The sequence below is a fragment of the Salvelinus alpinus genome, chromosome 12 (genome assembly GCF_045679555.1).
Source record: "Salvelinus alpinus chromosome 12, SLU_Salpinus.1, whole genome shotgun sequence".
Lineage (NCBI taxonomy): Eukaryota > Metazoa > Chordata > Actinopteri > Salmoniformes > Salmonidae > Salvelinus > Salvelinus alpinus.
In genome coordinates this window covers 51,342,579-51,368,022 of record NC_092097.1, presented here as the reverse complement: position 1 = coordinate 51,368,022, position 25,444 = coordinate 51,342,579, and the positions used below count along the sequence as shown (strand labels likewise).

General features: G+C 43.7%; 1 protein-coding gene across 2 annotated transcripts in view; it reads left to right on the top strand.

Moving 5' to 3' along the window:
- The window catches only part of LOC139536324 (collagen alpha-1(II) chain), a 76,152-nt gene that overhangs the window by 25,324 nt on the left and 25,384 nt on the right, over positions 1-25,444 (top strand). For both annotated transcript variants that reach the window (XM_071336763.1, XM_071336762.1), the window contains 19 exons: positions 6,134-6,187; positions 9,949-10,002; positions 10,816-10,869; positions 11,068-11,121; positions 11,302-11,346; positions 12,633-12,686; positions 13,510-13,554; positions 13,769-13,822; positions 16,587-16,685; positions 16,937-16,981; positions 18,535-18,633; positions 18,858-18,911; positions 19,968-20,075; positions 21,290-21,343; positions 23,776-23,874; positions 24,159-24,212; positions 24,457-24,555; positions 24,727-24,780; positions 25,149-25,202. In XM_071336763.1, the coding sequence (XP_071192864.1) occupies positions 6,134-6,187; positions 9,949-10,002; positions 10,816-10,869; positions 11,068-11,121; positions 11,302-11,346; positions 12,633-12,686; positions 13,510-13,554; positions 13,769-13,822; positions 16,587-16,685; positions 16,937-16,981; positions 18,535-18,633; positions 18,858-18,911; positions 19,968-20,075; positions 21,290-21,343; positions 23,776-23,874; positions 24,159-24,212; positions 24,457-24,555; positions 24,727-24,780; positions 25,149-25,202 (1,233 nt within the window). The remainder of the gene's footprint in view (positions 1-6,133; positions 6,188-9,948; positions 10,003-10,815; positions 10,870-11,067; positions 11,122-11,301; positions 11,347-12,632; positions 12,687-13,509; positions 13,555-13,768; positions 13,823-16,586; positions 16,686-16,936; positions 16,982-18,534; positions 18,634-18,857; positions 18,912-19,967; positions 20,076-21,289; positions 21,344-23,775; positions 23,875-24,158; positions 24,213-24,456; positions 24,556-24,726; positions 24,781-25,148; positions 25,203-25,444) is intronic.

Sequence of the window (25,444 nt, the reverse complement as noted above, 5' to 3'; positions counted from 1 at the left end):
AAAACCTGTTCAGAACTATATTTAGCTGGTCGGAACAGTTGAACGGAACGGAATAAATTATGGTCCTGTTCAGAACGAAAAATATTGGAAAATAATTTTTAACAACGCTGTGTTAATCTTCTCCTCTTCTCCAGTATCCACACTCTTATATAGCTCAGACACACCGGTAGGATTTTCAAACGTTTGCCTGCCGACAGTCAATCTCGTGTTCACACAGCAAAGACCTTGGAAGTAGTCAGCTACTCAGCCGTGTTAAAATACTCCAAACCAGAAGGTGGCAGCAGCGTTGTTTGGCAATGCATAACCTGTGCGTATTGCTTATGGTCTAGATTCGTAGCTAGCTGCGCTGATGTTACTATTGTTGTAGAAATCACTTGTCGATACTATCCAGATGGCCACAGCTTGATAACTACTTAGCAATATGACAAAGAAACAGCTTAATTTTTTACCATTATTTAACTAGGCAAGTCAGTTAACCTCTAACGAGTAACAAACTCGGATCCGGGATCCCCCCCATCAAAAAAGCTGACTAGCCTAGCCTAAAGCCACAGGGATATCATATAATAAAATGTTCATGAAATCACAAGTCCAAGACACCAAATGAAAGATACACATCTTGTGAATCCAGCCATCATTTCTGATTTTTAAAATGTTTTACAGGGAAGACACAATATGTATTTCTATTAGCTAACCACCATAGCAAAAGACACAACTTTTTTTTCCCACAATTTTTTTCCTGCATAGGTAGCTATCACAAATTCGACCAAATAAAGATATAAATAGTCACTAACCAAGAAACAACTTCATCAGATGACAGTCTGATAACATATTTATTGTATAGCATATGTTTTGTTCGAAAAATGTGCATATTTCAGGTATAAATCATAGTTTTACATTGCAGCCACCATCGCAACTCTCACCAAAGCAACTAGAATAAGTACAGAGAGCAACGTGAATTACCTAAATACTCATCATAAAACATTTATGAAAAATACACAGCGTACAGCAAATGAAAGACAAAGATCTTGTGAATCCAGCCAATATTTCAGATTCTTTAAGTGTTTTACAGCGAAAACACAATTTAGCATTATATTAGCTTACTACAATAGCCAACCACACAGCAGCATTGATTCATGCACGTTAGCGATAGCGAATAAACCAGCAAAAGATATTAATTTTTTCACTAACCTTCTCAAAACTTAATCAGATGACAGTCCTATAACATCATATTACACAATACATATATTGTTTGTTCGAAAATGTGCTTATTTAGCGGCACAAATCGTGGTTATACAATGAGAATAGTAGCCAAGCTGCCAACAAAATGTCGGGAGAAATCTTGGGAGAGGCACCTAATCTAATCAATAACTAATCATAAACTTGACTAAAAAATACAGGTTGGACAGCAAATGAAAGATACATTAGTTCTTAATGCAACCGCTGTGTTAGATTTTTAAAATTAACGTTACTACGACATACAGCGTGCGCTAAAGCGAGACCGCACCGAAATTAATGGCGGAATAATAGTTTTACATTTTTCAACAGAACAACGAATTAACATCATAAATAGTTCTTACTTTTTGATGAGCTTCCATCAGAATCTTGTGCAAGTGGTCCTTTGTCCAAAATCATCGTTGCTCTGTTGTAGATTGCCGTCTTCAAGGAATTAGCAGCAAACATTAGCTATGTGGCCCAGATGTGCCCAACTCTTCATAACGCAGCACAAAGAAATATCCGAAAATCGCAATATACTGATATAAACTGATATAACTCGGTTTAAAATAACTACATTATGATGTCTTTAACACCTATATCGAATAAAATCAGAGCCGGATATATCTAAGGCCTATAACGAGAGCTTTTCAGAATGCCATCCTGAGGTCCTCCTTTGCGCCATGACGAACGTTGAAAAGAGTGCACCCCCGGTTCCATGAGCCTTTATATGGCCTCAGATCTGCCTAGCAACACCATTCCAATTCTCACTGCTTACTGACATCTAGGGGAAATCGTATGCAGTGCATGTCGACTCATAGATAACATGTAATTTAATAAACTGACCCTGGAACAGAGCATCAATTTCAGATTTCTCACTTCCTGACAGGAAGTTAGCTGCAACTTGAGTTCTGTTTTACTCACAGATATAATTCAAACGGTTTTAGAAACTAGAGAGTGTTTTCTATCCAATAGTAATAATAATATGCATATTGTACGAGCAAGAATTGAGTACGAGGCAGTTTAATTTGGGAACGAATTTTTACAAAGTCGAAATGGTGCCCCCCTATTGACAAGAAGTTTTAACAACAAATTCTTATTTACAATGACAGCCTAGGAACAGTGGGTTAACTGCCTTGCTCAGGGGCAGAATGACAGATCTTTACCTTGTCAGCTCGGAGATTCGATCTAGCAACATTTCGGTTACTGGTCCAACGCTCTAACCACTAGGCTACCTGCCACCCCACTCCCAATTCACTCTCCATAATCCACTCTCCATAATCCCATACTGCCAGTGCCAGCCCATAGCCAAATGTTTAGCTAGCTAGTTAACGTTAGCATATATGCTAGCTAGCACAACATAGCTAGCTAGCTAAGGACACTGTACTAACTCGGCAGCTAGCACAGGTAGCTGTTTCATGGAAACTGGCTAATCCACTGTGCATTATTTATAATGTCAGTACTAGCTACTGTGGTTTGCTAGCTTGGAGGAAGTATTTAGTGTTGTGTGCACTTAGATAGCTACCATCGCATAGCCTACATTGCATATAAAGTGTGACTGGCTCATCCGTGGATGTACGGAGAAACATCCTAATAAATAAAAAACTCCCACTGTGATAAGTACCATTGGCAGTCTATCGGCAGTGACATTCTCGGTGTGTTTCAAATTCTCGGTGTGTTTCAAGCTTTAAAAAAAAACAGTGCTATCTAGATCCTAAAAAGATGATTCAGCAGTCCCCATAGGATAACCTATTGAAGAGCACTTTTTGGTTCCAGGTGGAACCCTTTTGGTTCCAAGTAGAACCTTTATTGGTTCCATGTTAAACCCTTTCCATAGAGGGAACCAAAAAGGGTTCTCCTATGGGGACAGACGAATAACGCTTTCGGAACCCTTTTTTCTAACAGTGCAGGGTTAGCGACTGAAAGGGACCGACAGAGGCGCGCACACACACACACACACGCGCGCACGCACACACGCACACACGCACACACGCACACACGCACACACACACACACACACACACACACACACACACACACACACACACACACACACACACACACACACACACACACACACACACACACACACACACACACACACACACACACACACACACACACACACTCCTAGGTGATGTGAGGGCATTATGAGAGCCACCACCACTGTGTTAACCTCCTGCTGAGAGCAGATACACAGACGCCTGATGCCTGATCAGACAGACAGACAGGGAAACAGACAGATTGACTGGCCGGGAGACAGACTGACAGACAGACCGACGCCTGATCAGACAGACAGACAGACAGGGATACAGACAGACAGGGATACAGACAGACAGGGAGCGACACACAGATGGACACGGAGCGACAGACAGACAGACACACAGACAGACAGACAGGGAGGGAGGGAGACAGGGAGACATGGGGGACAGGGAGACAGGGGGACAATGAGTCAGACAGACTGACAGTCGGGGATAGAGACAGACATGGAGCGACAGACAGACAGACAGACAGACAGACAGACAGACAGACGCTCCTTCTCCTTTCACCTCCAACCTTGAGTCCACTGTTTAATACATCATTACCTGCAATTAGAATCAGACCTGCTGGGTCTGTTGTTGGCAGGCCAGAATGAATCACATCAGTTCCCATAAACACACACACACACACACACGCACGCACACGCACACACACACACGTCCCCAAAAAACAACCCTAGTACCGAAGCTTTGGCCAAGAAACAGCTGGCCAATACACTCAGAGGATATTGAAGTATTCCTTCAACCTAATCTACCTGGCAAGTCTGTTGATTCTGCAGTCTTCCCATAGAGCGTCCCATAAAGAGTCTAATGTTGTCAGAAAAGGTGAAACAACTGGGGAAAAAAACATTGCAGTTTACTGTAACATTCTCTTGTTTTTAGCCATACATTGTCAATTAACTTGCCTCCACTGTTATGCTCTGTCCTGGCATAACTTAGCAAGATAAGCAAATCACAATAATATTAACCACTTCAAAGCACTTCCCGTCATGATTCATATTAGTGTGGCAGGAAGCTCACTACCCTGTCTATCTGTCAGCTTGTATGTATCAATAAAACAAACATTTTCTATAATCCAAATCATAATTAACATTATCTGTGGACAATTATTTTTTATATATACAGTACAGTACCAGTCGAAAGTTTGGACACAGCTACTCATTCCAGGGTTTTTCTTTATTTTTTACTATTTTCTACAATGTAGAATAATAGTGAAGACATCAAAACTATGAAATAACACATATGGAATCATGTAGTAAACAAAAGAGTGTTAAACAGTTCAAAAAACATGATATTTCAGATTCTTCAAAGTAACCACCCTTTGCCTTGATGACAGCTTTGTACACGCTTGGCATTCTCTCAACCAGCTTCATGAGGTAGTCACCTGGAATGCGTTTCAATTAACAAGTGTGCCTTGTTAAATGTTAATTTGTGGAATTTCTTTCCTTCGTAATGCGTTTGAGCCAATCAGTTGTGTTGTGACAAGGTAGGGGTGGTATACAGAAGATAGCCCTATTTGGTAAAAGTCCATATTATGGCAAGAACAGCTCAAATAAGCAAAGAAAACGGTGATAGAACACATGTAAGGACTTCAACATAGGAATGACCAGAAAACCAAAACCAAAAAACACTAAAACCCTTGTGTTTTTGTTCATCGTCATATTTAATCTGTTCAGTTCACACACACACACACACACACACACAAATGGATGAAGGAGGTTTTTGGCATTTGGCCTGCAGCTGACGAACAGACATACAGACAGTCTAACTAGACATTGAGAATCATATCAGGCATACAGACAGACAAATAAACATACCTGACAGTTACCTGCCATTAGTTTCATATCACCTGTCAGTAGACAGAGTGACAGTTTAGCAGGGGAGGACTTCACCCCAGTAAAGTGTTGCTATTGACATTGTTGACATGGTCTGTCATGTAAGCTAGTCATCATCCACCAGGATATATAGGTTCACGCTTCTGTTTCTTTTCAGTCCATCATTACTTTAAGACATGAAGGTCAGTCAATCTGGAACATTTCCAGAACTTTGAACGTTTCTTCAAGTGCAGTAGCAAAAACCATCAAGCGCTATGATGAAACTAGACCGACCACATGAAAGGAAGACGCAGAGTTACCTGAGAGTGGCTGTCATGAGGACATTCTCAGCCAGGGGTGCTTGTTAATTAGAGAGGGAAATGCCTTTACGACACACACACACAAACACACACACACACAGAGACACACACACGCACACGTTTACGCACACACACACTCCGTCTACCCTGTCACTGTGGTGTATAACGTGTATGACCTCTACAGTGCTGTCCTCTATTGGTTTAGGTCCTCCTGACAGAGCCTCATGGTCTGTATATCTGACTGTCTTCTCTGTTCTCTTCCCTCCTGACAGGGCCTCATAGTCTATCTATCTGACTGTCTTCTCTGTTCTCTTCCCTCCTGACAGGGCCTCATAGTCTGTCTATCTGACTAACTGTCTTCTCTGTTCTCTTCCCTCCTGACAGGGCCTCATGGTCTATCTATCTGACTGTCTTCTCTCTTCTCTTCTGACAGGGCCTCATGGACTGTCTATCTGACTAACTGTCTTCTCTCTTCTCTTCTGACAGGGCCTCATGGTCTGTCTATCTGACTAACTGTCTTCTCTCTTCTCTCCTGACAGGGCCTCATGTTCTGTCTATCTGACTAACTGTCTTCTCTCTTCTCTCCTGACAGGGCCTCATGTTCTGTCTATCTGACTAACTGTCTTCTCTCTTCTCTTCTGACAGGGCCTCATGGTCTGTCTATCTGACTAACTGTCTTCTCTCTTCTCTCCTGACAGGGCCTCATGGTCTGTCTATCTGACTAACTGTCTCTGTTCTCTCTTGACAGGGCCCGTTGGGTCCCCGTGGTCCACCTGGACCCTCTGGTAAACCGGGAGATGACGTAAGTAGAACTACTGCCACTTTCACTATCACACACACACACACCTGTAACCTCCGCAGGCTATTGAGGATGTGTCTGATGCAGGAGACTAACACAAGTGTCAAAGAAAGCAGAGCCAAAATGACATGATACACACTGTTTCCATTTATCTCCCCCACCCATCCATTCTGTTTCCATTGATCTCCCTCCCACCCATCCACACTGTTTCCATTGATCTCCCCCACCCATCCATACTGTTTCCATTGATCTCCCCCACCCATCCATACTGTTTCCATTGATCTCCCCTCCCCTCCACCCATCCATACTGTTTCCATTGATCTCCCCTCCACCCATCCATACTGTTTCCATTGATCTCCCCTCCACCCATCCATACTGTTTCCATTGATCTCCCCTCCAGCCATCCATACTGTTTCCATTGATCTCCCCTCCACCCATCCATACTGTTTCCATTGATCTCCCCCACCCATCCATACTGTTTCCATTGATCTCCCCTCCACCCATCCATACTGTTTCCATTGATCTCCCCTCCACCCATCCATACTGTTTCCATTGATCTCCCCCATCCATCCATAACTGTTTCCATTGATCTCCCCTCCACCCATCCATACTGTTTCCATTGATCTCCCTCCCATCCATCCATACTGTTTCCATTGATCTCCCCTCCACCCATCCATACTGTTTCCATTGATCTCCCTCCCATCCATCCATTCTGTTTCCATTGATCTCCCCTCCACCCATCCATACTGTTTCCATTGATCTCCCCTCCACCCATCCATACTGTTTCCATTGATCTCCCCTCCAGCCATCCATACTGTTTCCATTGATCTCCCCTCCACCCATCCATACTGTTTCCATTGATCTCCCCTCCACCCATCCACACTGACTGTTGTCGATTGGTAGAATGTTGACAGTACGTTTACACCAATAAAATAGCAATACAAAAATACAATGAAGTGAAAATTCCCCCTCACATAGAAATGTCCTCATAACTAGGGCCAGGAGTTTTTCTTGGTGATGATGTTACAGGGTCAGGTAAATCTCCTGGCCCTCATCATGCTGTTCCCTCACAGTCACCTACCCCCATTGGTTTGTCTACAGTCCATCTGGCCAATCACCCCTCATGTAAAGTTCATGTGTGAGCCAATCACTATTGCCCATATTGTGCCCGTCTACACTACTCCCACACCAATATTGTCACACCTCTAACAGCCACATGTACAAACTCTATCATTTGATCATGATGATAAATGGTCATAATATGAATATTATAATCAGAACTGTACCTAGTGGTCTGTCCCCAGTGGTCTGTACCTAGTGGTTTCTCCCCAGTGGTCTGTCCCCAGTGGTTTGTCCCCAGTGGTTTCTCCCCAGTGGTCTGTACCTAGTGGTTTCTCCCCAGTAGTCTGTACTCAGTGGTTTCTCCCTAGTGGTCTGTACTCAGTGGTTTCTCCCTAGTGGTCTGTACTCAGTGGTTTCTCCCTAGTGGTCTGTACTCAGTGGTTTCTCCCTAGTGGTCTGTACTCAGTGGTTTCTCCCTAGTGGTCTGTACTCAGTGGTTTCTCCCTAGTGGTCTGTACTCAGTGGTTTCTCCCTAGTGGTCTGTACTCAGTGGTTTCTCCCTAGTGGTCTGTACTCAGTGGTTTCTACCCAGTGGTCTGTCCCCAGTGGTCTCTCCCCAGTGGTTTCTACCCAGTGGTCTCTCCCCAGTGGTTTCTCCCCAGTGGTTTCTCCCCAGTGGTCTGTACCCAGTGGTCTCTCCCCAGTGGTTTCTCCCCAGTGGTTTCTACCCAGTGGTCTCTCCCCAGTGGTTTCTACCCAGTGGTCTGTCCCCAGTGGTCTCTCCCCAGTGGTCTGTACTCAGTGGTTTCTCCCTAGTGGTCTGTACTCAGTGGTTTCTCCCTAGTGGTCTGTACTCAGTGGTTTCTCCATAGTGGTCTGTACTCAGTGGTTTCTCCCTAGTGGTCTGTACTCAGTGGTTTCTCCCTAGTGGTCTGTACTCAGTGGTCTGTACCTAGTGGTTTCTCCCTAGTGGTCTGTACTCAGTGGTCTGTACCTAGTGGTTTCTCCCTAGTGGTCTGTACTCAGTGGTTTCTCCCTAGTGGTCTGTACTCAGTGGTCTGTACCTAGTGGTTTCTCCCCAGTGGTCTATACTCAGTGGTCTGTACCTAGTGGTTTCTCCCCAGTGGTCTGTACCCAGTGGTTTCTCCCCAGTGGTTTCTCCCCAGTGGTTTCTCCCCAGTGGTTTCTCCCCAGTGGTTTTTCCCCAGTGGTTTCTCCCCAGTGGTTTCTACCCAGTGGTTTCTCCCCAGTGGTTTCTCCCCTGTGGTCTGTACCCAGTGGTTTCTCCCCAGTGGTTTCTACCCAGTGGTTTCTCCCCAGTGGTTTCTCCCCAGTGGTCTGTCCCCAGTGGTTTCTCCCCAGTGGTCTGTACTCAGTGGTTTCTCCCTAGTGGTCTGTACTCAGTGGTTTCTACCCAGTGGTTTCTCCCCAGTGGTTTCTCCCCAGTGGTTTCTCCCCAGTGGTCTGTACCTAGTGGTTTCTCCCCAGTGGTCTGTCCCCAGTGGTCTGTACCTAGTGGTTTCTCCCCAGTGGTCTCTCCCCAGTGGTCTCTCCCCAGTGGTTTCTCCCCAGTGGTCTCTCCCCAGTGGTCTCTCCCCAGTGGTCTCTCCCCAGTGGTTTCTCCCCAGTGGTTTCTCCCCAGTGGTCTCTCCCCAGTGGTTTCTCCCCAGTGGTCTCTCCCCAGTGGTCTCTCCCCAGTGGTCTCTCCCCAGTGGTTTCTCCCCAGTGGTTTCTCCCCAGTGGTCTCTCCCCAGTGGTCTCTCCCCAGTGGTCTCTCCCCAGTGGTTTCTCCCCAGTAGTCTGTACCCAGTGGTCTGTACCCAGTAGTCTGTCTGTACTGTATATCATCCCCAGTGGTCTGTCTGTACTGTATATCATTCCCACTATCATCATATGATAGAGATGATTAGAAACTATTTAATAATGTTTATATATCTTACATTACTCTTATCACGTGTATACTGTATTTTATACCATCTACTGCACCTTGCCAATGTCGCTTGGCCATCGCTCATCCATATATTTATATGTACATATTCTCATTCACCAATATAGATTTGTGTGTATTAGGTAGTTGTTGGGAATTGTTAGATTACTTGTTAGATATTACTGCACTGTTGGAACTAGAAGCACAAGCAATTCGCTACACTCCCATTAACATCTGCTAACCATGTGTATGTGACCATAACATTTGATTTTATTTGATTGAAACAAGTGAAAAATAAATATTGAAACTGCAGTTCCGCCATTCAGCCACTGGGTGGCAGCTGACTGGCCCACTAGTAATTTATCAGTGACCATCAGGAGGCACTGTTTGCTAATTGAATTTCAATCTGAAATGTATTTTTCAAGAGTGTGGCTTGTAAAAAAATATTATCGTAACAATAAATTGTGAATGATCAACAAAAAAAAAAATATTTTATTGATCTATATTTCGTTTTTACTATACATGTAATGTTTTTAATTTTAATTTTATTTACATCACAGACAACTAACTGATCTAATAGCCCTCTTCTCCCTCCCCTCTCTCTCTTCCTCTCTGTCTCTTCCTCTCTGTCTCATCCTCTCTGTCTCTTTCTCTCTGTCTCATCCTCTCTGTCTCATCCTCTCTGTCTCTTTCTCTCTGTCTCTTTCTCTCTGTCCCTTCCTCTATGTCCCTTCCTCTATGTCTCTTCCTCTCTGTCTCTTTCTCTCTGCTAAAGGGTGACGCTGGCAAACCCGGCAAAGGTGGTGATCGTGGACCTTCTGGTCCTCAGGTATAGTTTCATTATCTCTTCACTATCTATTCATTTATATGTTCATTTATCTGTTCATTTATCTACGCTCAATTTATCTCACTTCCTATTCATGCTGACTTAGTTATTACAGCTGTACATCATTTAAACTGCATTGTTGTTTAGGGACTCTAAGTAAGCATTTCACCTGTTGTATTCGGTGCATGTGACTAATACAATTTGATTTGATTTGATTTGATGACCATTCAAGCAGACAAGAGAAGTATACGTCCAGTTAGAAGACTCTCTAAGATGATTCAGTCAGATACAGACCAGTTAGAAGACTCTCTAAGATGATTCAGTCAGATACAGTCCAGTTAGAAGACTCTCCAAGATGATTCAGTCAGATACAGTCCAGTTAGAAGACTCTCTAAGATGATTCAGTCAGATACAGACCAGTTAGAAGACTCTCTAAGATGATTCAGTCAGATACAGTCCAGTTAGAAGACTCTCTAAGATGATTCAGTCAGATACAGTCCAGTTAGAAGACTCTCTAAGATGATTCAGTCAGATACAGACCAGTTAGAAGACTCTCTAAGATGATTCAGTCAGATACAGACCAGTTAGAAGGCTCTCCAAGATGATTCAGTCAGACAGAAGAGGGAGAGCTGTCTCTACTAAATCTTCCCTCATGTCATCTGTCTCTCTGGCCCTCTGGCCTTCTGCCCCTTGACCATAATATGGCTCCAAACCAGACTAGACCAGAGCAGGAAAGCAGATCTGGAGAAGAACTGAATAACCATTCCATTCTCTCATATCTCTCCTCTTTCTCTTTTTTTCTCTTCTCTACAACAGGGAGCTCGTGGATTCCCAGGAACTCCCGGTCTGCCTGGAATCAAAGGGCATAGAGTAAGTGACGTCATAGTAGTGACAATATATAATATGTCATCTTCAAATGTGTTCTTTCCTGTTTACCTGCTTTTAGTGAACGTGTATGTTTGTCACTGTTATACTGCTGTGAGCAACTGCATTGCCCAGTCAATGTGACAGTAAAGACTTGATTCCCAGTCCTGTACTCATGATATTGTCTGTATCTCTTATTTCCAGGGTTATCCAGGTCTTGATGGACTCAAGGGAGAGGGTGGAGCTGCTGGTTCTAAGGTAGGAAAGACTCAACATCAGCATCCTCTATCTCTCTCAAGTCATTCTAATCTCACTGATATCCTTCTTTGCCTTTTTTTGTCTGTCATGTTGTGATGCCTGTTTACCTAACATTGTGACCACCTCTAAAACACAAACCCCTCCTCCTCCTACTAATTGAATGACTCTTCTCTGTTCTAGGGAGAGTCTGGTGCCCCCGGTGACAATGGCGCTCCCGGACCCATGGTGAGCACAGATGGACAACTGATACCTGTCAGATAACTGATACCTGTCAGATAACTGATACCTGTCAGATAACTGATACCTGTCAGATAACTGATACCTGTCAGACAACTGATACCTGTCAGATAACTGATACCTGTCAGATAACTGATACCTGTCAGATAACTGATACCTGTCAGATAACTGATACCTGTCAGATAACTGATACCTGTCAGATAACTGATACCTGTCAGATAACTGATACCTGTCAGATAACTGATACCTGTCAGATAACTGATACCTGTCAGATAACTGATACCTGTCAGATAACTGATACCTGTCAGACAACTGATACCTGTCAGATAACTGATACCTGTCAGATAACTGATACCTGTCAGATAACTGATACCTGTCAGATAACTGATACCTGTCAGACAACTGATACCTGTCAGATAACTGATACCTGTCAGATAACTGATACCTGTCAGATAACTGATACCTGTCAGACAACTGATACCTGTCAGATAACTGATACCTGTCAGACAACTGATACCTGTCAGATAACTGATACCTGTCAGATAACTGATACCTGTCAGATAACTGATACCTGTCAGATAACTGATACCTGTCAGATAACTGATACCTGTCAGATAACTGATACCTGTCAGATAACTGATACCTGTCAGACAACTGATACCTGTCAGATAACTGATACCTGTCAGATAACTGATACCTGTCAGATAACTGATACCTGTCAGATAACTGATACCTGTCAGACAACTGATACCTGTCAGATAACTGATACCTGTCAGATAACTGATACCTGTCAGATAACTGATACCTGTCAGATAACTGATACCTGTCAGATAACTGATACCTGTCAGACAACTGATACCTGTCAGATAACTGATACCTGTCAGATAACTGATACCTGTCAGACAACTGATACCTGTCAGATAACTGATACCTGTCAGATAACTGATACCTGTCAGATAACTGATACCTGTCAGATAACTGATACCTGTCAGAAAACTGAATCCTGTCAGATAACTGAATCCTGTCAGATAACTGATATCTGTCAGATAACTGATTCCTGTCAGATAACTGATACCTGTCAGACAACTGATACCTGTCAGACACATTACAATGTGACATCATATGTAGTGGATGTAGTAGAGTAGAAATACTGTGAAATAGATCTGCCACACATTGAATATCTATGACACATAGGCTATGAGATCTATATGTGATACTGTTGACTGTTTGTGATTGTAACCTCTGCACCTCTCGTTCTCTCTCCTTCTATAAAGGGACCACGTGGTCTGCCCGGTGAGAGAGGTCGCCCCGGTCCCTCTGGAGCTGCTGTAAGTACCTTTCCCTGGCCACTCATTACAGTGCCCTGTCTTGAACTCATACTACAACTCATTCTAGAACCATGTCTAGAACTCATACTAGAACTCCCTGTCTTGAACTCATACTAGAACCATGTCTAGAACTCATACTAGAACACATACTAGAACCATGTCTAGAACTCATACTAGAACCATGTCTAGAACTCATACTAGAACTCATACTAGAACCATGTCTAGAACTCATACTAGAACCATGTCTAGAACTCATACTAGAACCATGTCTAGAACTCATACTAGAACCATGTCTAGAACTCATACTAGAACCATGTCTAGAACTCATACTAGAACTCATACTACAACCATGTCTAGAACTCATACTAGAACTCATACTCGAACCATGTCTAGAACTCATACTAGAACCATGTCTAGAACTCATACTAGAACCATGTCTAGAACTCATACTAGAACCATGTCTAGAACTCATACTAGAACTCATACTAGAACCATGTCTAGAACTCATACTAGAACCATGTCTAGAACTCATACTAGAACCATGTCTAGAACTCATAATATAACTAATACAAGAACCATGTCTAGAACTCATACTAGAACCATGTCTAGAACTCATACTAGAACCATGTCTAGAACTCATACTAGAATCATGTCTAGAACTCATACTAGAACCATGTCTAGAACTCATACTAGAACCATGTCTAGAACTTTCTGTCTCTGAAGAATAATGTAGTGTCATTCCAGTGATCAGTACTTGACAATATGCCTTATGGAGCTGGTTCTCTGATGTGTGGTGACAGTATCTTGTCTTTCTCCTGTCTAGGGTGCTCGTGGTAATGACGGTCTGCCCGGCCCTGCTGGTCCTCCTGTAAGTATTATTGCAATGTAGTTTTATTCATTATTTAATTTCACTATATACTGTATTTCAGCAGAAATCTAAGTGTTGCTGCAATACACCTGAATGCCCTCACTGTGGCAGTAGTGTTTGTTGACTCATTCCTTTCTTTGCCCTCTTTCCTCTGCCCCACCTTCCCTCCCCTCCCCTCCCCTCCACTCTCTCCTCTCTCTTTCTCTCTCTGTAGGGCCCAGTTGGTCCATCTGGTGCTCCAGGCTTCCCCGGCTCTCCAGGTTCTAAGGTATGTCACTGTCCTTTTATCTCTGTGTCTGGAAAGTTCCGGTTTTGTGACTTAGTCATATTAACCCAGGGGTATGTCAATGAAGGATTATTTTGTACAAATGCATTATTTTAGAGTATAAGGATGGGTACAAACTAAGATGCTACTGTACATTGTGTACTGTTCGTGTAAAAGGTTCTAGAGAGAAAATGGTGGAGTTCAGTTCAGAAATATCTTCTTTTTTTTTAAACGTAAGCTGAAGAAAGGGTGAAAGAGGTCAAACCGGAGAAGGCAGCGTTAGAAAAGTGCTCTGAAACTTAAACCTATTTTCCTCCATCTGAGAGAGGGGGGTTGGGAGGTGGTTTGTTTTATTTCCTTCTCTCCACTTGCTAAGGACTGATTCCTTCAGAACGGTGAGGCGACAGGCCAGACTGTGTGTGTGTGTGTGTGTGTGTGTGTGTGTGTGTGTGTGTGTGTGTGTGTGTGTGTGTGTGTGTGTGTGTGTGTGTGTGTGTGTGTGTGTGTGTGTGTGTGTGTGTGTGTCTGTGTGTGTGTGTGTGTGAAGTCCCCGTGCTTTACTGCTGGTTTCACTTTCCTCTGTTGTCCCTCTCAGTCTCCCAGTCACGGAACATCTTTTAAAGATTCAGCTTCAGACACACTGTTCTGGGGACCCCACACATAGAATTATCTGTACGGTCCCTCAGTCGAGTAGTAAATTTCAAGAACATTTTCAACCACAAAGACCAGGGAGGTTTTCCAATGCCTCGCAAAGAAGGGCACAGATTGGTATATTGGTATAAAAAAAAAGCCAACACTGAATATCCCTTTGAGCATGGTGAATTAGTCATTTTTAAACAGTTACACAGTTTAATGGCTGTGATAGGAGAAACCTGAGCATGGATCAACAACACACTAAAGTCCTCAAACTCAACTCTGGACCTTGAAGCCAGTTCCACTGCATTTTTTAATTGTTCTCCTCTAATCAGGGACTGATTTAGACCTGGGACACCAGGTGTGTTTAATTAATTATCAGGTAGAACAGAAAACCTGACCTCGTAGGGTAAGAGTTGAGTACCCGGACCTCGTAGGGTAAGAGTTGAATAGCCGGACCTCGTAGGGTAAGAGTTGAATATCCGGACCTCGTAGGGTAAGAGTTGAATACCCGGACCTCGTAGGGTAAGAGTTGAATACCCGGACCTCGTAGGGTAAGAGTTGAGTTCCCGGACCTCGTAGGGTAAGAGTTGAATAGCCGGACCTCGTAGGGTAAGAGTTGAATACCCGGACCTCGTAGGGTAAGAGTTGAATACCCGGACCTCGTAGGGTAAGAGTTGAATACCCGGACCTCGTAGGGTAAGAGTTGAATACCCGGACCTCGTAGGGTAAGAGTTGAATACCCGGACCTCGTAGGGTAAGAGTTGAATACCCGGACCTCGTAGGGTAAGAGTTGAATACCCGGACCTCGTAGGGTAAGAGTTGAATACCCGGACCTCGTAGGGTAAGAGTTGAATACCCCTGCACTAAAGTAATACTGCAAAGAATGTTGCAAAGAAACTAACTTTTTGTCTTCATTATGTTTGCATTATATTTGGGGCAAATCCAGCACAACACATCTCTGAGTACTACTGCGTCTTGTTATGGGTATGCTTGTCATCGGCAAGGACTAGAAAGTTTTTAGGATAAAAATAAACGGAATAAAGATACGCACAGGCAAAATCCTAGAGGAAATCCTGGTTTAGTCTGCTTTCCAACAGATACTGGAAGACAAATTCACCTATCAGCAGGATAATAGCCTAAAACACAAGGCCAAACCCTGAACCTTAACATTCAAGAGACCCAAATCTATCTATTTCTAATATGTGTATTTGTTTTAATGACTCAACTATACACAGTAGGCTATATACATGAACTGCCAGGTCGCAGTTGTAAATGAGAACTTGTTCTCAACTAGCCTACCTGGTTAAATAAAGGTTAAAAAAAATAAAAAATGTATAAAGGAAAGGCGTATTACATGTTTCCATGTGTCCCCATATGCAGCCTATGTACACTAGGATATCAGGGAGGGAAAGAGCCGACCTCTCCACCACCCTTATAAACACATACAGTATGTATCATGTCATGTTGTATAGAACACCATAGCAACGACAGTTAGGAATTTCATTCACCCAGTTTCACAAAGGCTATGACCTCACTATGCAGTGCAATGATTGGCTGTGGTCTGTAGTAAGGGGGTATAGCCTTGTTTGACAATAATACTTGAGTGAGTCAGGATAACTCTCCTCATTCTATTTTATTAGACCAGTAGACCTGGAAACCATTATACACTTGGATCTGGCTACTGCCCGTTATTAAATTACTGTTATTTGAAAGCTAAGGTTCATTTAATTGAGTCATAAGTAGGGTTTCTAATTTTTTCTCTCCAAATGCTGACAATATTTTATTCTTCATTTAATTTCTCTTCCAGTAAAAGTAGTTGGACTTTATACATTCTTAATATTCATATTTACCTATTTGGGCTTTTACTAAATTCAATTAAGAATAAACACGTGTAACTTTATTTAACAAAATTTCAACACTTTAATTTTTATGGAGGTGTTTATTTGACAATAAATGCTTAACCATCTCAACCAAATCTGCACCTAGTTTAGTTTGCACATAGTTTCTGTATTTTTAGGCTCTTTACGATAATTATTACAACAGTACACTTCAATAGATTATTGATCGATTGCTTGATTGATCGATTGAATTCATTGATTGATTGATTGTTTGTTTGATTGTCTCTCTCCAGGGAGAAGCTGGCCCCACCGGTGCTCGTGGACCTGAGGGCGCCCAGGGATCACGTGGAGAGTCAGGAACCCCCGGATCTCCCGGACCCGCCGGCGCTTCTGTGAGTGTACCAAGAAATCCGTGTCCCCACAAAACAGTGTCCCGTAAAACAGTGTCCCAGTATGACAGTGTCCAGAAAAACAGTGTCCCCTCTGTGTCAGTGGTCCAAGTCATATGACTAGGGGCCTGCATTTTTCCCTGATAATGTGACTTGAACAGGAAACACTCTGTGTCCTTGTCATAGGCTTATGAAAAAAATGGCTATATACAAGGATGTAATGATCATTCTAACTAGTCTGTTCTTCCCTACAGGGTAACCCTGGAACTGATGGTATTGGTGGAGCTAAAGGATCAGCTGTGAGTATACCAGACAACCTCTCCTCATCTCCTGTCTCCCTCCCTTCCTCTGTCCTCTGTCTCTGTATCGTATAGTCCTACACTGCTGTTCTCCCACTATGCCTACAGACCTCTATCAGCGTAACTAAAGACAGTCCATGTCCACAGTACGGGCAGGGTTTGAGGGTCATCTCCAATTAAGTCTAATAAAATGTTATGCCTGAAGTACGTTTTTATTAGAGTTGAATAATGTGTGGCATCTGTCAGTGCTTCTAGCTGGAATATGGAAGACGAATGGAGGTCATATCTAAACCACTAGGATATCTACAGAGATAACCAGAGATGGCCTTGAGTTTTCATACACTATATGAAATCTACAAAATGTAAGCCTTATTATAAGACATTATAAAGTCTCATATATTACTATTACAAGTTATAAAGCATTATAATGCACCTGCAGGCTAAAAGTAAAGTGTTACAGAGATTCTTTCCAAACTAAATGTAAATGCTTGTGACTAGCCTAGTCCACTAGTTCAGTCTGAAAACTAAAGAGAAATAGCTCCTGAGTGGAGCAGTGGTCTAAGGCACTGCATCTCAGTGTGTCACTACAGTCCCTGGTTTGAATCCAAGCTGTAGCACATCCAGCCGTGATTGGGAGTCCCATAGGGCGGCGCACAATTGGCCTAGCGTTGTCCGGTTTAGGTTTTGGCCGGGTTAGGCCGTCATTGTAAATAAAAATTTGTTCTTAACTGACTTGCCAAGTTAAATAAATACAAATATTTAGTCACTCCCACATTATGAAACCCACCTTTGACCCTGAAAGAAAAAGATTGTGGATCTCATCTCCATTACTGTGAGTCAGTAGTTTTTCCATTTCCTTTTTCGTGTGCCCTAACCAGGAGTTGTTCTATTTATCTGGTCAGGTGATGTGGTTAGGAAAAGCTCTTAGTCTTAACTTTCCCTGAAACACAATCAAGAAGCCATTAAAATCATTTAGATGAGAATCAGTCAGGTGTGATATATGTTGCTTTGAGTTAGTTATGGCTGAGTAGACCAGACCTGTGGCCAGACATGCACACACACACACACACACACACACACACACACACACACACACACACACACACACACACACACACACACACACACACACACACACACACACACACACACACACACACACACACACACACACACACACACACACACACACACACACACACCTATCCCTTACATAATAGTCAAGCAGACTGCAGTTGGTGCTTGGTGCAGGATGTCCAGGCGTGTCTCTAGCTTCAGGACCTCTCCCACCTGCTCCACCCTCTAACTCACTTTACATTGAAGACATAGATCTATGTCCAGAAACCTCCTTAGATAAAGTTGTAGATGTTTTCCCTCATTGATGTACAAGCTACAGTAAACATATCACTACTTCTTCTTTTCAGATCTCAGTATCACGGTGTTGATTGAATGCTTAGTGTTCCCTTCCATTATCACACATGATCATTTCAGCGTGATGATTGATTGGTACGTGATTGATATTGACCAATGTCCTATCTGTCGCTCTACTATAGGGTGCTCCTGGTATAGCTGGTGCGCCTGGCTTCCCCGGACCCCGTGGCCCTCCAGGACCCCAGGGAGCCACTGGGCCTCTCGGACCAAAGGGAACATCTGTACGTCTAAACTGTTGTAATGTATACTGAATGTCAGGGATGATACGACGTATCTGTAATATAATAATATATTGTAATGTAGCGTGATTCAGTTTGCATTTCAAAGGCTAGTAATATACAACTCCAATGGAGGAAATGGTTGTAATCTGACTTCATTGTCAAAAGACTTAAGAATGTTGAAGGTCTGTAATAATGACCCGTGTCTTTTTTGTCTTTCTCTCTAGGGTGACCCCGGTATCCCAGGTTTCAAGGGTGAGGCTGGACCCAAGGGAGAGATTGTGAGTATTATTAAATAAACAATAAAAAGTGAACAGTAAATATTACGCTCACAGAAGTTCCAAAAGAATAAAGACATTTCAAATGTCATATTATAAGTTGTAATGATGTGCAAATAGTTAAAGTACGAAAGGGAACATAAATAAACATAAATATGGGTTTTATTTACAATGGTGTTTGTTCTTCACTGGTTGCCCTTTTCTTGTGGCAACAGGTCACACATCTTGCTGCTGTGATTGCACACTGTAGATATAGATATGGATTTGTTGTGTAATCTGAGGGAAATATGTCTCAAATATGGTACTACATTTGGCAGGAGGTTAGGAAGTGCAGCTCAGTTTCCACCTCATTTTGTGGGCAGTGTGCACATAGCCTTTCTTCTCTTGAGAGCCAGGTCTGCCTACGGCGGCATTTCTCAATAGCAAGGTTATGCTCACTGAGTCTGTACGTAGTCAAGGCTCTCTCTCTCTCTCTCTCTTTCTCTCTTCCTCCTCTCTCTCTTTCAGTCTCTGATAGCTAAGTAATCCCTCAAAATACTGGATAATGTCCAAGAGTTTATAATGCCCCATGAAACTCATAGACAGAATGCAGAGCATCCCAGATTGCTTCCAGATTGTAACGGAGTTTGCAACTAAGCCACAAGGGGGCCCTCTTGGTTTGTTACCTCTCAACAATCTAACATTAGACCTACTAAGGACCAGGCAAGCAACATAATTTTAAACATGTTATGGTAGTTTCTAAAATAAAGTAAAGAATGCATATTTATCCTCAGCATTCATTATAAAAAATGAGAAACGCCCCAAAGATTGAGAGACAACTTTTCGTTAAGATGTCTGCTGATGTTAGGTGAAGTTATGTTGCTTTATCATTAGTTAAGTAAGATGTCTGCGTCATTGTAAATACTTTCTGGAAGCAAATGATAACACAACAGAACTTAAAACCAGCATATACTTGAACAGTTTTTCTCCCTTCTTAGTGAAATCTATTTCTAAATCGAAATCTATTTTTGGATGATGGATATTACATGTGATTACTAACATCCTGTTGTGTTTGTGTAGGGACCCGCGGGTCCCCAAGGAGCCCTTGGCCCTGCAGGAGAGGAGGGGAAGAGGGGACCCAGAGGAGAGCCCGGCGCTGCTGGACCTCTCGGACCTCCTGGAGAGAGAGTGAGTACCACTCATGACACCCATCTTGCCACCCCGTCGGCGTACAAGGCTACCTATCATTCCAACCACTTGTTGAGGCACATAAAGGAGGAAATTAAATGGACGGCTACACTCCCAGTGGGCTGTCCCAGAGAGGGCTGTCCCAGAAAGGGCTGTCCCAGAGAGGGCTGTCCCAGAAAGGGCTGTCCCAGAGAGGGCTGTCCCAGAGAGGGCTGTCCCAGAGAGGGCTGTCCCAGAGAGGGTTTTCCCAGAGAGGGCTGTCACAGAGAGGGCTGTCCCAGAGAGGGCTGTCCCAGAGAGGGCTGTCCCAGAGAGGGCTGTCCCAGAGAGGGCTGTCCCAGAGAGGGCTGTCCCAGAGAGGGCTGTCCCAGAGAGGGCTGTCACGGAGAGGGCTGTCCCAGAGAGGGCTGTCACAGAGAGGGCTGTCACGGAGAGGGCTGTCACAGAGAGAGCTGTCACAGAGAGGGCTGTCACAGAGAGGGCTGTCACAGAAAGGGCTGTCACAGAGAGGGCTGTCCCAGAGAGGGCTGTCCAAGAGAGGGCTGTCACAGAGAGGGCTGTCACAGAGAGGGCTGTCACAGAAAGGGCTGTCACAGAGAGGGCTGTCACAGAAAGGGCTGTCACAGAGAGGGCTGTCCCAGAGAGGGCTGTCACAGAGAGAGCTGTCACAGAAAGGGCTGTCACAGAGAGGGCTGTCCCAGAGAGGGCTGTCCCAGAGAGGGCTGTCCCAGAAAGGGCTGTCCCAGAGAGGGCTGTCCCAGAGAGGGCTGTCACAGAGAGGGCTGTCACATAGAGGGCTGTCACAGAGAGGGCTGTCACGGAGAGGGCTGTCCCAGAGAGGGCTGTCCCAGAGAGGGCTGTCCCAGAGAGGGCTGTCACAGAAAGGGCTGTCACAGAGAGGGCTGTCACAGAGAGGGCTGTCACAGAGAGGGCTGTCCCAGAGAGGGCTGTCCCAGAAAGGGCTGTCACAGAAAGGGCTGTCACAGAGAGGGCTGTCACAGAGAGGGCTGTCACAGAGAGGGCTGTCCCAGAGAGGGCTGTCCCAGAGAGGGCTGTCACAGAGAGGGCTGTCCCAGAGAGGGCTGTCCCAGAGAGGGCTGCCCATGTCACTTTACATTTATCACACACTGTAGTATCGCTCCCAGCGTTAAATGTTTATTTGTTTTCTTCTTCTTCTAACCCTGAACCCTGTTGTTGTTGTTGTCTTTGTTTAGGGCGCCCCCGGTAACCGTGGTTTCCCAGGTCAGGATGGTCTGGCTGGTCCCAAGGTGAGTGTCACCATGACAATATGGTCTCAAGGGAGGGGCTTATCGTCAAAGGAGGGGAAACGAAGTGCTATGGTACAGGAAATGAACAGGAAGTATACGTTCAGATCAACTGAATAGGTTACACTAATACTGGCAAGACTGTGTCAGCAACAGTCTCTTGAGGGATGGATTGTTAACATAAACGTTAACCACGCAAGATTGGTTCTGGGTTATTATGACATAAGGTCGGCAATGACATATCTGTACATTTCAACACCACAGGATCATGGGTAATATAGTATATGTATCTATATATCTACAGCCAAGTGTTGGTGTGAATATGCCCTTCTGTACTAGAGTAGTAGTGAAGACATTCCATCATCGTTTTCTGAACTCAAGAATTTATTAGAATCCTACTTCAGGCAATTACTATCCAATCTGACTGAATATTCTGTTAGGAGCGCATCGATATTGAAACAGCCAGGCATCACAGAGAAAATGATAAGTGAGAAAGAAAGACAGAGCCCCTATTAGGTCATGTCTACACTTAACACTTACATGCGACTTCTGCTATCAGAATACGAAGATCGCATTGAAAAGACCTGTAGATGCACAAAAATCGCTTTGTTGTTCTGATTGTGTTCAGATTTGGCTGACAACTTCAGGAGGTGGTCAGGGTTGCATTGTGTGCGGATTTCTCCTCAGTCTTGACGGAATCAGGCTACCAAAAGCCCAAAAAGTGGCGACTTCATCAGCACTCCTCCCACAAGTCTCCAGAAAACTTGTGTTTTAGGACCGAAAGGCAACTTTTAATTATAACATTGGAGCAAATACGTTCCTAGCGTGTGGGGGCCTTGTTTGGTGGCCTCATAAATGCTAGCCAGCTAGCTAATATTTAGAATTTTTGGGGGGCGGTATGCTAAACTATATGCATTCCCTTTAGCGTTGCTTGCTAGCTTGCTTGCTAGCTACAGAGGTTAGCTTGCTGGCTAGCTACAGAGGTTAGCTTGCTGGCTAGCTACAGAGGTTAGCTTGCTGGCTAGCTACAGAGGTTAGCTTGCTGGCTAGCTACAGAGGTTAGCTTGCTGGCTAGCTACAGAGGTTAGGTGGCTAGTTAGCTACAGTAGTTAGCTACTGCCATCAGCCTATTCCACCTTTTGTAGAATGCATACTGGCATTTGAAAATACCGCGAGGAAAGGGAATCAGGACACACTGTGGACAAGGTAGACACATTTACATGTAGGTGTAGACGCATGACACGTTCGATATTCCATGATCAGAATACAAATGCTGAATGAACAGTCAAGTCTAGACACAAGCCTTAGTGTCAGTGTAGTCCACTGGCGTCATCTATAATTCTATTATTTCACCACCAGAGGTCACCTCAACCTCATCCTCACCACCAACTCTAGTCTAGCTGACGCCAGTGTCTCAGACTGCAAATGGAAGCGTTTCATTACATTCCAAATTAAATATTATTCACCCTTATTCATTACATTGGGTGAATGTGTCAGAAGGAATCTTTTCTGAATTTCAAGACAATTGACCCCTGTCGTTTTCCCCCTCCTCAGAAGGGAGATTTCCGTTGCCCAAGGAAATGTATTCAACCAAAATGTGTCTTCCACATTCATGTCATCAGCACCCAGGGAGCAACTGCCTTGCTCAAGGGCAGAATGATAGATGTTGATCTCTGCTCAAACTTCCAGTTACTGGCCCAATGCTCCTACCCTCCAGGCTACCTGCCGCCTGAGGGTGTTTGCCCAGGGTAAACTCATGTGAAGTGACTGTGGAGACAGATGGAGCGAATCTTTCCCATGATAGGGGTGAATCTTAACTTCCACTCAAGTCAAATGTTCACTTAGTCAAGCATTGATGTCAATAGGATGTGAATTATCTTACCCCCTGACACAAAAAGATACAGAGGAACACAGATGTCTGTAATGATCTGTTGAGGCTTGTTTAGGAACAAACAGACACTCCCCTCAGAGCGTCTTCAGTTCATTTAGCCTCCTAATACATTACAGGTACTACTGTAGCCTCATATGAAGTGGCTGTGGAGATAGGTCTTGATCGATTGATGAGTTGATTGATTGATGAGTTGATTGATTGATTGGTTGATTGATTGATGGGTTGATTGGCTGATTGGTTGATTGATTGATTGGTTGATTGATTGATGAGTTGATTGATTGATGGGTTGATTTATTGATTGGTTGATTGATTGGCTGATTGATGAGTTGGTTGATTGATTGATTGATTGATGGGTTGATTGGCTGATTGATTGATGGGTTGATTGATTGATGGGTTGATTGGCTGATTGTTGATGAGTTGATTGGCTGATTGATTGATGAGTTGATTGGCTGATTGATTGATGGGTTGATTGATTTATTGGATTGGTTACTTGATTGATTGATCGTCTCCATTGAGTAACACACATTTTTTCCTCCTAATCCAGGGAGCCCCTGGCGAGCGTGGAGTCGGAGGCGTGTCTGGCCCCAAGGGAGCCGGCGGTGACCCTGGTCGCCCTGGCGAGCCCGGTCTTCCTGGTGCAAGAGTAAGTTCAACTATAACATCTCTCTAGCATCTGTAACAGTAGTATGTATAAATGCTCTGGTAAGATGGAATAGTTCTCCAAACTATGGCTGAGTAATGGAGCCAATACATTATCTTTGTCATTTTGACTCGCATAATAATATTGTACGTAGGCTACTAAATTAGACATATAGGCTCTGGTAAGGGTAATGGCTACACTACGAAGCCAAGACAATGATCACTGTAGATTTAACTCACATACTGTACAGTATACCGTGATGTGTGTGTGTCTCTGTGCTCTTGCAGGGTCTTACTGGTCGTCCCGGTGATGCAGGTCCTCAAGGAAAAGTTGGACCCGGTGTAAGTACGCTTGTTGTCTGTTTTTTACAACAACTGTAAAAAAAAAAGTTAAAAAAAAAAAGTATTTAAATAAAAATGAATAAACATGAATTTGCTCACTAGATGAATCAGCGTGTTCACAGGACTCTGACCTGATTTATATAGACACTAGATGACTGATAGGGTACATCATTGACTCTGACAGTGTAGAAACCCCCTCTGCATAATTGATTGATTGACTGACCCTCCTGTTTCCCCTCTGTAGGGTTCTTCTGGTGAGGACGGTCGCCCCGGACCTCCTGGCCCTATGGGAGCCCGCGGTCAGCCGGGCGTGATGGGATTCCCCGGACCCAAGGGAGCCAACGTGAGTGTGACTATTTGATTGATTGATTGTAGATTGATTGATTTGGTTGATTGGGTGTGTTGGATGATTTACATATGGAGATTACATATCTACATGGACAGAGTGTCTGTCTATTCTACAGTACAACTGGACATCATTGGTGGCTGACTGGTGTGTGTGTTTTCTGACTAGGGCGAACCTGGCAAGGGCGGAGAGAAAGGATTGCTCGGTGCGCCAGGTCTGAGAGTAAGTCATTTATCTCACCCAGACAGACAGCCTTTTCAGTAGAGCCATTTGAAATATGCCGGGGTAAACATACCTTATGCCCGACTTGAAAGGAATCCATTAAGATTAAACCAAACACAGTTACAAATCATAAATAGCCTGCTACCTTCTTTTTGATGATAATATATGCCATTTCAAATGTGCAGAAAACACTTTAAAGACGTTGTTAGGAAACCATTCCATATACTCAGTTTATCCCTACTCAGTTGCCGTAGTAGTAATTACATCTATCAGTCTTCATCTGGCTCCCATGGCCTCTAACTCTCTCTCTCTCTCTCTCTATCTCTCTTTCTCTACCTTCTCTCTTTTTTCTCTCTCTCTCCCTATAGGGTCTTCCTGGTAAGGATGGTGAGACCGGAGCTGCTGGACCCCCTGGCCCTGCTGTGAGTATCTCTATCTCTCCAATCACACTCTGCTGCCGTCACGTCTGTCTCACTGATCTTATCCACCTTTCTCAATTTACTCTCTAAAAATGACCTGATAACTCCACCAAACCCAGGCTGGATATACTCCTATGTGTTCAACACGTATCGTTGTCAATTCACTGCTAGCTAACCTTTCTGATTCAAGTTTCATTGTGGTTGTAAGATGGTAAGATTATTACACTGTATCGTCAAGATGAGAC